This window comes from Neophocaena asiaeorientalis, unplaced genomic scaffold (genome assembly GCF_003031525.2).
Source record: "Neophocaena asiaeorientalis asiaeorientalis breed wild unplaced genomic scaffold, Neophocaena_asiaeorientalis_V1.1 scaffold320, whole genome shotgun sequence".
NCBI classification, from domain to species: domain Eukaryota; kingdom Metazoa; phylum Chordata; class Mammalia; order Artiodactyla; family Phocoenidae; genus Neophocaena; species Neophocaena asiaeorientalis.
In genome coordinates, this window is record NW_020174826.1 from 1 (window position 1) to 12,500 (window position 12,500).

The window sequence follows — 12,500 nt, forward strand, 5'->3', positions numbered from 1 at the left end:
TTCCCTGTTTCACCATATTTGCTTTGATGTCTTTTGTTTCTCTCTTCCTCTTTCCTTCCCTCTTTTTCTGTTGTGCATTATATTTTTCACCTCAGTACTTCAGAGTAAGTTGCAGACATGATGTCCCTTTACCGTAACATTTAGTGTGTATTTCCTAAGAACAAGGACATTTCCTAAGAACAAGTACAGTTACCACAATCAGGATATTAACATTCATACAACACAATTATTTAACCTACAGACCGTATTCAAAGTTTGCATGTAATCCCAATAACACAATATAATATAATGATATACATATTAAATATTTGGAGTCCTAACAAATGTCGAAGGCCATATCAGTTTTCCCCTAAAAGTAGTATTTTTTAAAGCAACTGCAAAGATAACAAAACACACTCTGAAGTTTAAAGGTCTTTATAAAATTGGGAAAAGTCTACCATAAATATAGTTTTTAAATTGCAACTGTTTTCTTCAGTATATTTCTTTTTCAAACAATCAGTGAATGTTTGCAGTTGGTAATAAATATTCAAGCACCTTGCACATGTCCTACCAATTCTCTTTGCTGATCTGTATGTGCCTGTGGGATTAGAATAGGAATGCATAATTTAAATATAAATTGCCTGATTTGCATATACAATTAGTCAAGCTACAGCTTTGATCGTAAGCAAAAATTATTGTCCTGTATTAGCACTTAGATAGAATTTTAATTCACCTTGAATATTCAAACCAAATTAGACCCTGACTGTATAGTTAGAAGGGCAGTGCTTCCCTGGTGCCCCAAGTCATTTATGATAGGATAATAAAGGCATCTTTTCACCTCCTGGTGAAGAAGGTGCTGCCAGCTCTGCAGTGTGCTCTGTTTTCAGATTTTAAATACATATCTTAAAGCAACCAACAAAGGCTTAACATATTTTAGTTAATATTTCCAGTCTGGATCTTTCCCTGTAATTTAGTTTATAAAATCTAGCAGAGAGTAATTACAAATGAATAAACAAACTTCAGAAATAATTCTGGGAAAATGGTGGAGGCTACAAAAGTCACCATGGTTAATTATTAGTGGAGGGCTCTTCATGATCCTCAAGTCATGAACTATGGATGTGTGAAATATAACTATAGAAATTTAAGGAACTGTAGGAGTATTTGCATCTCTTAACATTTTTTACCTACAGTAAAACATTTTTATTAGGAATCTATCTATGTTTTTAATTAAATAGAACATTTAATTAAGGTGCTTTTCAAGTGAGTGAAACAATTAAGTGCAAACACTTGAATGAAACATGTCATAATTAGTTTTAATAGAGTGTTAATTGGTAGTAGGTTTGCCAAGTTAATAATTACTGCTTATTAAATTTTCAATTAATCATTGTCATTTTGCTTTGAATAAAGATGAAAATTAGATAAACTAATTCAGGGGGAGGATATTTTCCCTTGTTAATTAGAACAGTTAATTTTTTAAAATGGAAATTACTTGTTTTAGTTGTCAATCTTATGTTGTACATTAGTCAAATCTTTGCACCCTTTCCACAGCCAAAAATAAAGAGCTAATTTGACACCTTGCAGGTTTGTAGTCAGGCCTGATTGTTTTGGCCTGCAGTATGATTCAATTATATTTGTCTAGTGCAACAGTTGGTTATGCAAGACTGTTTATATTTGATTCAGTAGATGGACAACAGCTGAAAGTCTGGAAATGAGAAAATGATTTTTTTTTAAATCCCTACCATTTAGTCTATAGAGTCATATGTCCACATTACTCAGGAAATGACAAGAAAAAGAAAAGCTGGATCTTCTGTATGTTTCATCTTCAATTTTCTTTAAAAGGGCTGCATTAAATTAATTTCATTATTGTGTGTTGTATCTTTTACTAGCAAAATAACTTTGCATTTACATATGTGTCTGTGTAAAATCTGTTCCTTTACTTTCTTTCCCTGAAAGCTTTACCCCTGTACTCCCTGTGTTCATATTAACCTATTGCATTGTGGCAAAACACCTTCTTCTTGTGTCTGAATTATCCAAGCAGGTTTCTTGCGGTTATGTTCGCCTTTTGTCTACTTAGTCTGGTCTCAGAGTCCTTTCTGGGGTACTAGTTTGGTAGAAAAGTTGTAGTGATGCTACAGTAGTTTAAAAGATATTCCCAGGAGTGTAAATTAAAGGAAAAAATCTCACCCTTTGCTCTCTTAAAATGAATTTCCAAAATGTGGTTCTTTAGACAGCCGGAAGAACTGCCCAGTAATTGGGATGAAAGTCATGCGTGTTGTCTAGCATTCTGTGTAACAGCGATCGTAGCCCAGGTCCCGCGCTAACAGAGAGCTGTTCTCTTGTCCGGTCTGGCCCGCCTGGCACGCAGAGGAGGCGGTCAACGAGGTGAAGCGGCAGGCGATGACCGAGCTGCAGAAGGCCGTGTCCGAGGCCGAGCGGAAGGCGCACGATATGATCACCTCGGAGCGCGCCAAGATGGAGCGCACGGTGGCAGAGGCCAAGCGGCAGGCGGCGGAGGATGCTCTCGCTGTCATCAACCAGCAGGAAGATTCGAGCGAGGTGAGGTGCCGATGGAAGACTCCCTGGGGAGATGCTTCCGTTAATGAGGGCGGACCTTTTCGATTTCAGGAGATCACAAGTAAAGGCGGATATTGGAGTTGAGACAAACAAATCTTTGGTGGGGGGAATTGGAGTAATTCGGAGAGGCTTGGCACTTGTGGAGTTGACCAAGAGCTGATCAAATTTTGTTTTTATTAAAGGCCTAAAAGAACAACTGCCAAAAAAGGTTTTTAATATATTTGGTGGGTAACAGATTAAAGTGAAATTCTTAGAACTTCCTAGCACTATTTAGATTCAGAATTCTGTTGTGTGTATGTGTGTGTTAGCATATGTGTGTGGTTTCCTTCTAACAGCTGGGATTTAGGAGAGAGACCCTGTGTAAGCTGTGTAGTGTGAAGACATATTGCAGGCCAGGGATCAAAGTCACTTCCTTAACTATTGGTTCTGAAGTCCAATGCTAAACCAACGCTTGCATCAATTAAACATTTCTAAGAGATCTTCTGCACAGTCTGTTTTTGCACATTATTTGTAATAACCATTATGATAGTCATTTCATACCATAACATCACTGCCAGAGGTAATATTATTTAGTGTTATTACAGTATATTTAAAACACATAAACACGTAGCCTAAATGGCGGAAGGATCTGGGAAGTAACTAAAACACAGTGTCTAACAGAATGCCTTTCAACAGAGACTAAAGTCAGAGCAACATGGTAATGCTCTGCATTAACACAGCACCACAATCCCCAACCCAAAGGACCCTTAGATAAGGACTACAGTTAGCTAGTCACACCATGCTGAACTAGCAACAGCATAAGCTGATAAATCAACGGTCCACTAAAACACATATCTACAATTTGTGAAGGAGAGTAAGAATTTAATTTGTACCAGGCTTGTCTGTAGATGAAAGACCCTGTGGGAATTATTCGATACCCAGAGTTTCTATTTAATGTGTAGCAGATGAATAACAAGGGGACAAAAGCAATTGATTTTCAACATTTGAAAGTTTCTCGGGAAAAGAGGGACAAAGGGAAGTGTATCTGCCCTTTAACTGCAGACTTTTCCATTGTTGAATTAAACTAGACATAAATTCAATTTTACTGGCATCTTATGGCTAAGATATTTAAAGACTTTGTTTTGTGTTTTTTGAAAGAAAACACAAATTTTATTAGCATCTTTTGGACAGAATTTGTCCTGCTCTATTCAAGTTAGTAATACTGTGAGGCACAGTTGTTGCCATCATTAAAACATTATCACTTTCATATGAACGTTTTAGGGCTGTTATGCATGTTAAGAGTATTTTATAGGTCACTAAATTCTAAAGATAAATATCTTGGAGAAATTGAGAATTAAGTCTTTATATTTGGCTAATAATGCTGTATTTCTTTAGTATCTATAAGCTGTGTACCTTTATTTCTAATATTTAGCCAGAAAAATATATGAGCTTGACACTGGTATTGAGCATTATAAAAATATGGTGTATCGAGCAGTAACTAGAAATAGTAGATAGGATGAAATAACCTAGCTATGAGTGATCTTCTAAAGTAACTGTTTTCTTTCTTTCTTTTTGGGTATCTTGAAAAACTGATCTTTAATAGCACTACCCTTGTCTTCGGTGACATTTCTCAAGGGTTTTAAAGTAGACTATGCTAGGAGGAAAGGTTTGGGAGCCAGAGAGCCACATTTAATTCCTGGCTCCATCTATTATAATTCTGTGATTTCAAGAAAACCACTAAACCTCTAAAAGCTTTGGTTTTCTCATCTCACACGGTGGCTAGAACCTTGAGATGTAATCATCTTATCATGTTGCAGGTGAGGAAGCTCACATGGCTAGTCATGCAGCTAGGGGTTGGCAGGATCCACGCTGGAGCTCTCAGCATGCTGTCAGTCCTTACATTGTTCCAGAACAATGAAATAAGCATCATGAAGGTCATTTTTGGATACAGATTTTAAAACTGTACCCTATGGACATTTTTTAAAAAATCAGGTTTGCAACCTGCCCAGGGCAGTTTGTTATTTGATACATATTACTCTAAATTATATCCATTTATTTATTTATTCTGTCAATAGCAAATTATTCTGTGTTGGGGACAGTGCTAGGCACTGAAGATACAGTGGTTCCTACCTTCTTGTTCACTATAATTCATTAGAAGAGTCAGATCACTAAATTATGAGTCTTAGTAGAGTTTAGTGCAAAGGCTTCTGGGAAAAAATATTGTTTCATCTGATACTTAAGGATAATCAGGAGCTGTTCAGCAGCCACCTTCCACCCACCTCCCACCCCACCCCCACATTGCCTCATCACTGCTTTTTTGGTCCATGTGCACGTCAGTGCCTTCGTGCAGGGAAGATGGGAAGGCAAGCTTTGCTAGGCTTTGAAAACAAGATGACTATGTGGCTGGTGAGTGTTTTGGAAGGATCACTCAGGCTGCAGTGTGGAGAGAGATGAGAGGAAATGAAAAGGAGGGACCGATCTGTTTCAGGATACAGATGAGGAGGAAGATGGTTGGATGAAGATGGTTGGCAGTGGTGCTGAGGGTGGAGAAAATTGAACCCATGAGATAAAATGGGCAGAATTTGGGCTTCGCTGGTGGCACAGTGGTTGGGAGTCGGCCTGCCGATGCAGGGGACACAGGTTTGTGCTCCGGTCCGGAAGGATCTCACATGCCGCGGAGCGGCTGGGCCCGTGAGCCATGGCCGCTGAGCCTGCGCGTCCGGAGCCTGTGCTCCACAACGGGAGAGGCCACAACAGTGAGAGGACTGCGTACTGCAAAAAAAAAAGGGCAGGATTTGATGATTGGCCAGCTGACAAGGAAGGGAGAGAGTTGTGGTTTTTCAGTAGACATGCAGAGTTTGGGGTGTACACATCAGGTGATCTTCCTTAAGCATTAAACCTTTAAAAACTTACTGGCTTTGATCTGCCCAGTGGTTTTTTGTGAAAGGTAACCTTTCTTCATTTTTTTTTTTTGTGCATAAACAACAAAAGTTAAAACATTTTAAGAAGTTCAAATCAATTATTTAATTCAGCTAGACAGACAGATTTCTTCTGTAGATTGGAAAGGGCAGATAGAGCACAAAGGCCTAAATAGTTTATGCTGTCTAATGTGAAAACCAGGAGAGTGCATGGTGATCCTCAGCCTAGGTGCCTGCCTCTCAGGCCACTTCTTTAGTAGCTACACGGCAGTACACTCGACTCCTTCAGGGTGTTCCCATCCAGTTCTCTAATTTCACTTTGGTTTATAGACTAATAATCATTATTACTAACCGTTAGAATGACACTGGACTGCTTAGGCAGACACAAGCAAATGACATTTTCTGTACTTTCTCTTTTAACGTGTATTACATATTTCATCAAGAATGTAATGCTAGCATTAGCATAAATCAAAAGAAAGGAAATTCAGTGAATCTGGCCATCTTCAACCATTTAAATTTTTTCTATATTCTGGTTCCTATCTGTAAACATATAGAGTCTTTTTTTCCAGTGAATATTGTTAGATTTGGACTATTTCAAAAGGAACCTGCCACAGCTTTTCTTTGAGATCTGTAACTTGTTCTGGCTTAGGGGATCAAAGCACATGGCTGGAATTGAGCCTCGAACAGAGAGCAAATAGTTGTGCTGTTCCAATAGTTAGTTTCGAGTTTAAGCCACTAAAGTGATATTTTCCCCGTGATTGAAACAGTCTTTATTCATTATTCCTAGATAGATGCAGAAGTGCACACGCTTATATTGGGTGGTTTTGTGGCACTTAAGCAGAAACACTGACTGAACCTTTAAACTTTGTTTCCAGAACCTGCTGAGCCCTAATAATGTGAACAGGTCACTCTCACAGGTTCATCTTCATTACCCACTCTAGAATTAATAGAGCCATCCCCAGTGGATCCTGTGCAGTGCAGCCCAGACTCTGGGGATGGACTAAGTGGACTCAGTAGGAGGTAGTCACCACACAGTTACTACACACAGTCTCCCAGCATGGCTCCCATTAAAACCTCACAATCTGATCAGACCTGTCGATCCCCAGAAGAATTTGGAGCTCTCACAGTATGAGCTGATTCTATGTTACCTAAGATTTTTGCTTATTTGTTTCATTTATTAAAAGACCAGCTGTCTGAATCCATAGATGTTCATGGTGTATTGAATGGTCTGGAATGATATGGAGTGGTTCACCTCTTGGAACTTTGGTTTTTCTCATCTATAAAACTGGGATAATGTTTATAACTCACTTTGCAAGGTGGTTGAGAGGTACAAATAAGATGAGTAGAAGTCTTTTATAAACAAGTCGCCTTATAAAGAGCAGTGTGAGTATGTAAGAGAGAAAAAATAAAAAACAATTAAGAAGCTATTCTAACAGGAAGGGCAGGGAAGGAATAGTAACCGTGAGATTGGAAAGGAAGGGAGACCATGGCGGAAGCAGGGTCTGTAGGGTTTGGCACTGAGAGGTTTCAGGGGAGTTTCCAATGAGATGACAAAGTCGTTGGCCTGAGCGTTGCCAGTGACTGAAAAGGACCACACCAGAGTAAGGTTTAGGGATTACTGACTTGGGTGACAGAGGAGCATCCTGGTGGCGCTACAGAACAGGCAATTGAAAACAAGAGACAGCAGCTCAGGAAAGAAATGAAGGCTGGAGGAAGGTTTGAGAGTCATTTTCGTACAGCTAATGGTTTAAGACCATGACTGCCAAGGTAGAGTGTAGGAAGGAAAGGATATTTCTTTTCTTTATGCCAACTTCCCTCCTTGCCAAGTATTTAGGGGAAAATGAAAAACTAGAAGAGGAAGAGGTTATAGTATAAGCAACAGAATTTTATTATCTTGAAACCAAAGTTAGAGGGACTTTCAATAAGGGAAGTTTTTTTTAAAAAGGAGGAAGGGGGAAAAGGTCAGTAGTGGTAAATCAGAAGGTCTGAGGGCAGCGAGGAAGGAGAAAAAGTAACTGGCCACTAATGACGTATAAGTGGAAGTAAGCTCATGTTCCGTCTGTGTAGCTGTCAATGCCTATCAAGGGAGGCACAAGGCCACGAGCTTTCTAATTGTAAAGGTTGTGCCATGCAGAGATGGTATGTAATCTCATTTGCTTTCAGCCAGTGTCAAGAGGAGGAGGTGGTGTTAGTTCCTGCCATTTATTCAGGACCCACCGAACATCAGGACGCTTTAGTTAGCACTGACATAATCCTGAATAACCCTATCGTATGATTCCTACTTTATAGGTACTGTCACTCTACGAGGTTAAGTAACTTGCCTGTAGTTCTGAATCCACTAAGTGATATAGTTGGAAGTGAAAAACCAAGAAAGGGTGACTGGAGCCACTCAAAATTGGAAGCCATTTCCATTACACACCATGATACCTTGTCTTTGGTGTTCCAACTTTCTGGTTCAACCTCTGTCTACTTTCAGGGTTGAAGTGCCCTCCTAACCTTATTCCTGCCAAAACAGGCTATAAGAAAGATCTGAAATTGGCAAAGCGTGGCATTTTGGAAAGAGTATTTGGTTTGCAGTGCAAAGACCTGAGTGAATCAAACCTTACCTATGTAATTTCATATCTAGGCAAATCATTTACTATAAAAGTTATTTACATTTTGAGAATTTTAATTATAATCATTCTACTTTATTCATTGAACATCACTTGCGTGCAAAGGTTTTTCTGGAGAATTATAGGTGTGTGAGACCTGGAGAAGCTTTTTAGGAGAAAATGTTTTGTTTCTGGTAAAAGGAATTTCCAACAGTAAGAACCAGAAAGGATATTATTTTGCTGGTAGGACAGAAAGACCATTCTCTCTCTATCTAAAATAACAAGATGAAGGAAATAATTTTGTTCTTAGGGACAAAAAAGAATTGCTGATATGAAACAAGTATCAACAATCTTTGACATGCAGCTTTGGCACCCAAAGCTTCAAGTCATCATTTCCATTTCCCTATGTAGTACCAGTACATTTAGAAAAGGGAGGGTTGCGTCTGCCTCCTATTTTTCATATGAGTGCTAGCCTAATTTTGGCCAATTGCTGATTCCCATAATAGGGAGGAAAACATTCCTTATGCTGAAAAGGGAATAATATTATCACAAATAAAGGGAGACTATAAAGTGCCATGGGCTTTGGGAATGAAATTTGCTATGAAATGGTATTCTCGAGACTTCTGTACTATTTTGGTAATTCAGTCACCAGCATCGTTGCTTAGAGGACTGAAAGGGAAGCTCAGTTATATGAAAAATGAATGAATGAAAGAAATAAGCAACTATCAGGTAATACTAACCTGAATATGAAAAGCACAAATTGAAAAATATAAAATTAGATTAAGCCATTGACCACCTTAATCCCTGCCCTACAGCTACACCCCTGGGTATCATACACAATTTGCAGTTTCCACCTTTGTGTATGGCAGAAAGCTTAGAAACTTAAAATGGTTAAAATTAGAGTACTCATAAGATTCTGCACATTGCACAGTTCCCAGAAGTGATGGTTGAGAGGCCAAGTGCCAGTGGTCAGGCATCAGTCTTACAGGTATGGATTAGTTAACAGGAAATTTGGTAGAGCCACCCAGGAGAAATTAATAGAAATTGCTGTGTCTGTCTTCTAATGAGTTTTTAAAGAGGAATATGCACTTTGGGGGTTTCCATTGGTTGAACACTTGAGCTAAGTTCCCTATACATTCATGGCAATGCAATGTCAACAGCAATAAAAATATGCAGGTTTTTTCCCACCGGCTCATTTGAATTGCTCTTTGTTGCACCTTCCTAAAGTCAAAGGTTGTTTTTGTCTCAGTGGTGGGTGGTAAATGAATGGGATTGAACAACTTCGGAGTGGGACTGGAGGTAAAACTAGCCAGAGCCCTTGAATCCTGGGTCAGAATCCAGAAATGCTAGGCAAAAAGGCTCCATTCCCAGCAGCTTCATAATCCAAAACATCTGTTTCTATATTTGGCACAATTCCACTTTTTTATTTGTAAAATTGTTCCCATCTTTGAAAACACTTTAAAAAATAAAGAAGTCCCCATTCTGTCTCCTCTTTCCATTCCCCAACACATGCATTTGTAATTACCTGGTTTAGTCTGTGTGTTTAATCAACTTAAATTGAGAAGGTTGCCTACATCTGATTTCAATCTGAAGGAGCCATTGAGAACTGGGCAGTTACTGCCTTGTGTCTGCCAAGATGTGCCTCTGCCAGAAAGCGGATAGGACTCACACCAGGGTATTTCCTAAAGAAGCCACTTAACTCAGATTAGATGTTTAATTTCCTTAAAATATTGTTTTGGATCTGGGTCTGTGTTCTCTAATTGGGATTTTCTGATGTTATTTAGGAATTTCACTTATTTCTGAGTTTGTTCCAGGATCCAGCTGGCATTATTCTAAATGCCTAAAGCTCAAGCAAGTCAACTTTCCTGAGTGATGAGTGTCATACCTCGCTGCTCTGGAGGGTGGGCCAGGCCCATGTTTGTTCAGGCCTTTGTGGAACCATTGTCCTTGCAATAAGATTGAATTAATTTTGAGAAAGAAGGGCTTCTAATTTTGGTAATGAAGCCTCTGATCAGAGGTACATATTTTTTGGGACATTTTCCTGGCTAAATTAAAGGGAAGTAGGAAAATAAAATTACTTTGTTCTGGTACTATTAATTTTAATTCCATTTTTATTTATGATATTAACATATAAATCAAGCTTCTAGATTTCTTCAGCTATGTTCACTTAAAACACCTTCCATTGGCCAGTGTTTGTGATCTTAAAGTTTTAATTTTTTTTTCCCTTCATGGGCCATAATTTCTAAATGGTAAAGAAATATGAACATAGGGCTGAGTTCTTTCTAAAAGTTTTAAGCTGTAGTTCTTGAGTTTTTAGGCTTCCAGCACTTGAAAGACTCTAGGAGCTCCTTTAGTTTTTAGCCAAATTAGAATGAGTGCTAAAAATTGCTTTGCATATTTTGCACAGTGGTGAAGCTGTACACAGACCAGGGTGATGGGCTGACATTCCACTGGGGCATTTTTAATAGGCTTATGAGCCCACCTTAAGCCACACAGCCAACATGCTGAAAGCAAAATAATTGCAGGGAACATAGTGGGGAGATTTTTAATATCCATATATATCAGGGCTTTAAAAAAGGTATTTTAACTGCGACACAGCTACATACTATCAGCTGGTTGGGGTTACCAGATTACAGTTGGAAGTTTGTTTTGCAAGAAAATAAAACCAAGGCAGATACAGGATAAAAGGATTAATGTCAAAAGCTAATAAGATCACTTGCTATAACATTTCACATTGGGGATGGTCTTGCCAAAGGAAGCACAAACGTTTCAAGTTGGCTTCCTGAGGTTCCCCCTTCTCCTGGAAGGGTCCTTAGGGCACTGTCATTGTTAGTCTCCTTCCTGACACTCCCTCATTCCCCAGGATCTGTCCCACTTAGGGGTTCTTCCATCTCTAGTATGTCTGTCCCCAGATTCACAATGTGTTTTATCTCAGAGGCAGCCTCATTTCTGCTTTTCTCACTTCTTGGAAAGCACCAGTGGAGATTGGCAGTAGGCTTGCTAGGGTCCTAAAACTTCACAAATATTTATTGAGCACCTACTATATATATATATCAGGCACTGTTGTGGGTGCTTAAAATATATCAGAGAAAAAACAAACCGAGGATCCAATCTCTAGGGAGCTGAAGTAAAGGGGATTGTTTCGAGACTTTCCTACCATTTGGTTGTCAGGTACAGTGAATAACTGATTGCAGTGGGAAGAGCTAAACACATGCCCTACTTTTTCTGGTCTGTGGTAGAGCAGAGGATAGAATCCTCTATCTAGTCCATTATATTCCTTTGAATCTAATAGAACATCCTCATAGTCCCTTTGTGTTAGTGTCTTGAAGGAAGAAGCTTCTGCCAGGAGTGCTATCTTTGAGTCTTTCCATGGTGGTAGTCGTATTAGAAAGGAGAAAATTTAGATGTCGCAGTTGTTAATATGGGTGAACAGAGAATTTAGATGTGAATATAACTAAACCTAAAGGGAAGGGGTTTTATAGTAAAAATGGAAAAGAGCCTCATCCAGTTTGTCTAGAAGTCATAATAGTTTTTGGCAAAAAATCTGGGCAGTTACACCAAAACCTGCATCTTCAGGGTGTTTAGTGTGTGTACACATACACACCTGGATTTTTCATTCTCATAGTTCTGAAAAATAAGGGGGTAGTGCTGCCTAGCATATTTCCTTAGACTTTAGCCTGGTCAATGTAATAATTTGGAATTTCACTTTCTTCTGCCTTCTCCAATAGAGTTGCTGGAATTGTGGCCGTAAAGCGAGTGAAACCTGCAGCGGCTGTAACACAGCCCGATACTGTGGCTCGTTTTGCCAGCACAAAGACTGGGAGAAGCACCACCACATCTGTGGACAGACCCTGCAAGCCCAGCAGCAGGGGGATACGCCTGCTGTCAGCTCCTCCGTCACGCCTAACAGTGGGGCCGGGAGCCCGATGGACACACCACCAGCAGCCACCCCGAGGTCGACCACCCCGGGGACCCCTTCCACCATAGAGACAACCCCTCGCTAGATGTGCACTCAGAACTGTCAGAGGAAAGACAACACAACCAACGTGAAACCAATTCCTCATCCTCAGATGCTCAAAGTTGTTTTTTGTTTGTTTGTTTGTTTATAGATGGACTATCCTGGTTCAGTACTTCAGCAAGAGAGAACCTAACTGTATCTTGAGGCGTTAGTAAAACAGAGGGCCAGTAACGGGTCGTAATGACTTACTGTGGATAACAGAGATTTCTTTTCCTTAGAGAACTGAAAAGAGAGCAGAAAATATAACATGAAATGATAGATTTGACCTCCTCCTTGTTATTTTCCAGTAGCTGGGATTTTAAACTAGATGACCTCATTAACCGATGCTTTACCAAACAGCAAACCAAGAGATTGCTAATTGCTGTTGAAAGCAAAAATGCTAACATTAAAAGTCACAATGTTCTTTATATACAATAATGGAAAAAAAGAGGAAAACCCTCA

The 12,500-nt window shown here is 39.4% G+C and overlaps 1 protein-coding gene across 1 annotated transcript; it reads left to right on the forward strand.

Annotated features, from left to right (window-relative positions):
* The first annotated feature begins 2,346 nt into the window (after positions 1-2,346).
* Positions 2,347-12,486, forward strand: RUNX1T1 (RUNX1 partner transcriptional co-repressor 1). The gene is made up of 2 exons (XM_024760416.1): positions 2,347-2,535; positions 11,770-12,486. Exons 1-2 carry the CDS (start codon positions 2,377-2,379, stop codon positions 12,043-12,045), a joined length of 435 nt encoding a protein of 144 aa, XP_024616184.1. The 5' UTR covers positions 2,347-2,376; the 3' UTR covers positions 12,046-12,486.
* Positions 12,487-12,500: the final 14 nt, after the last annotated feature.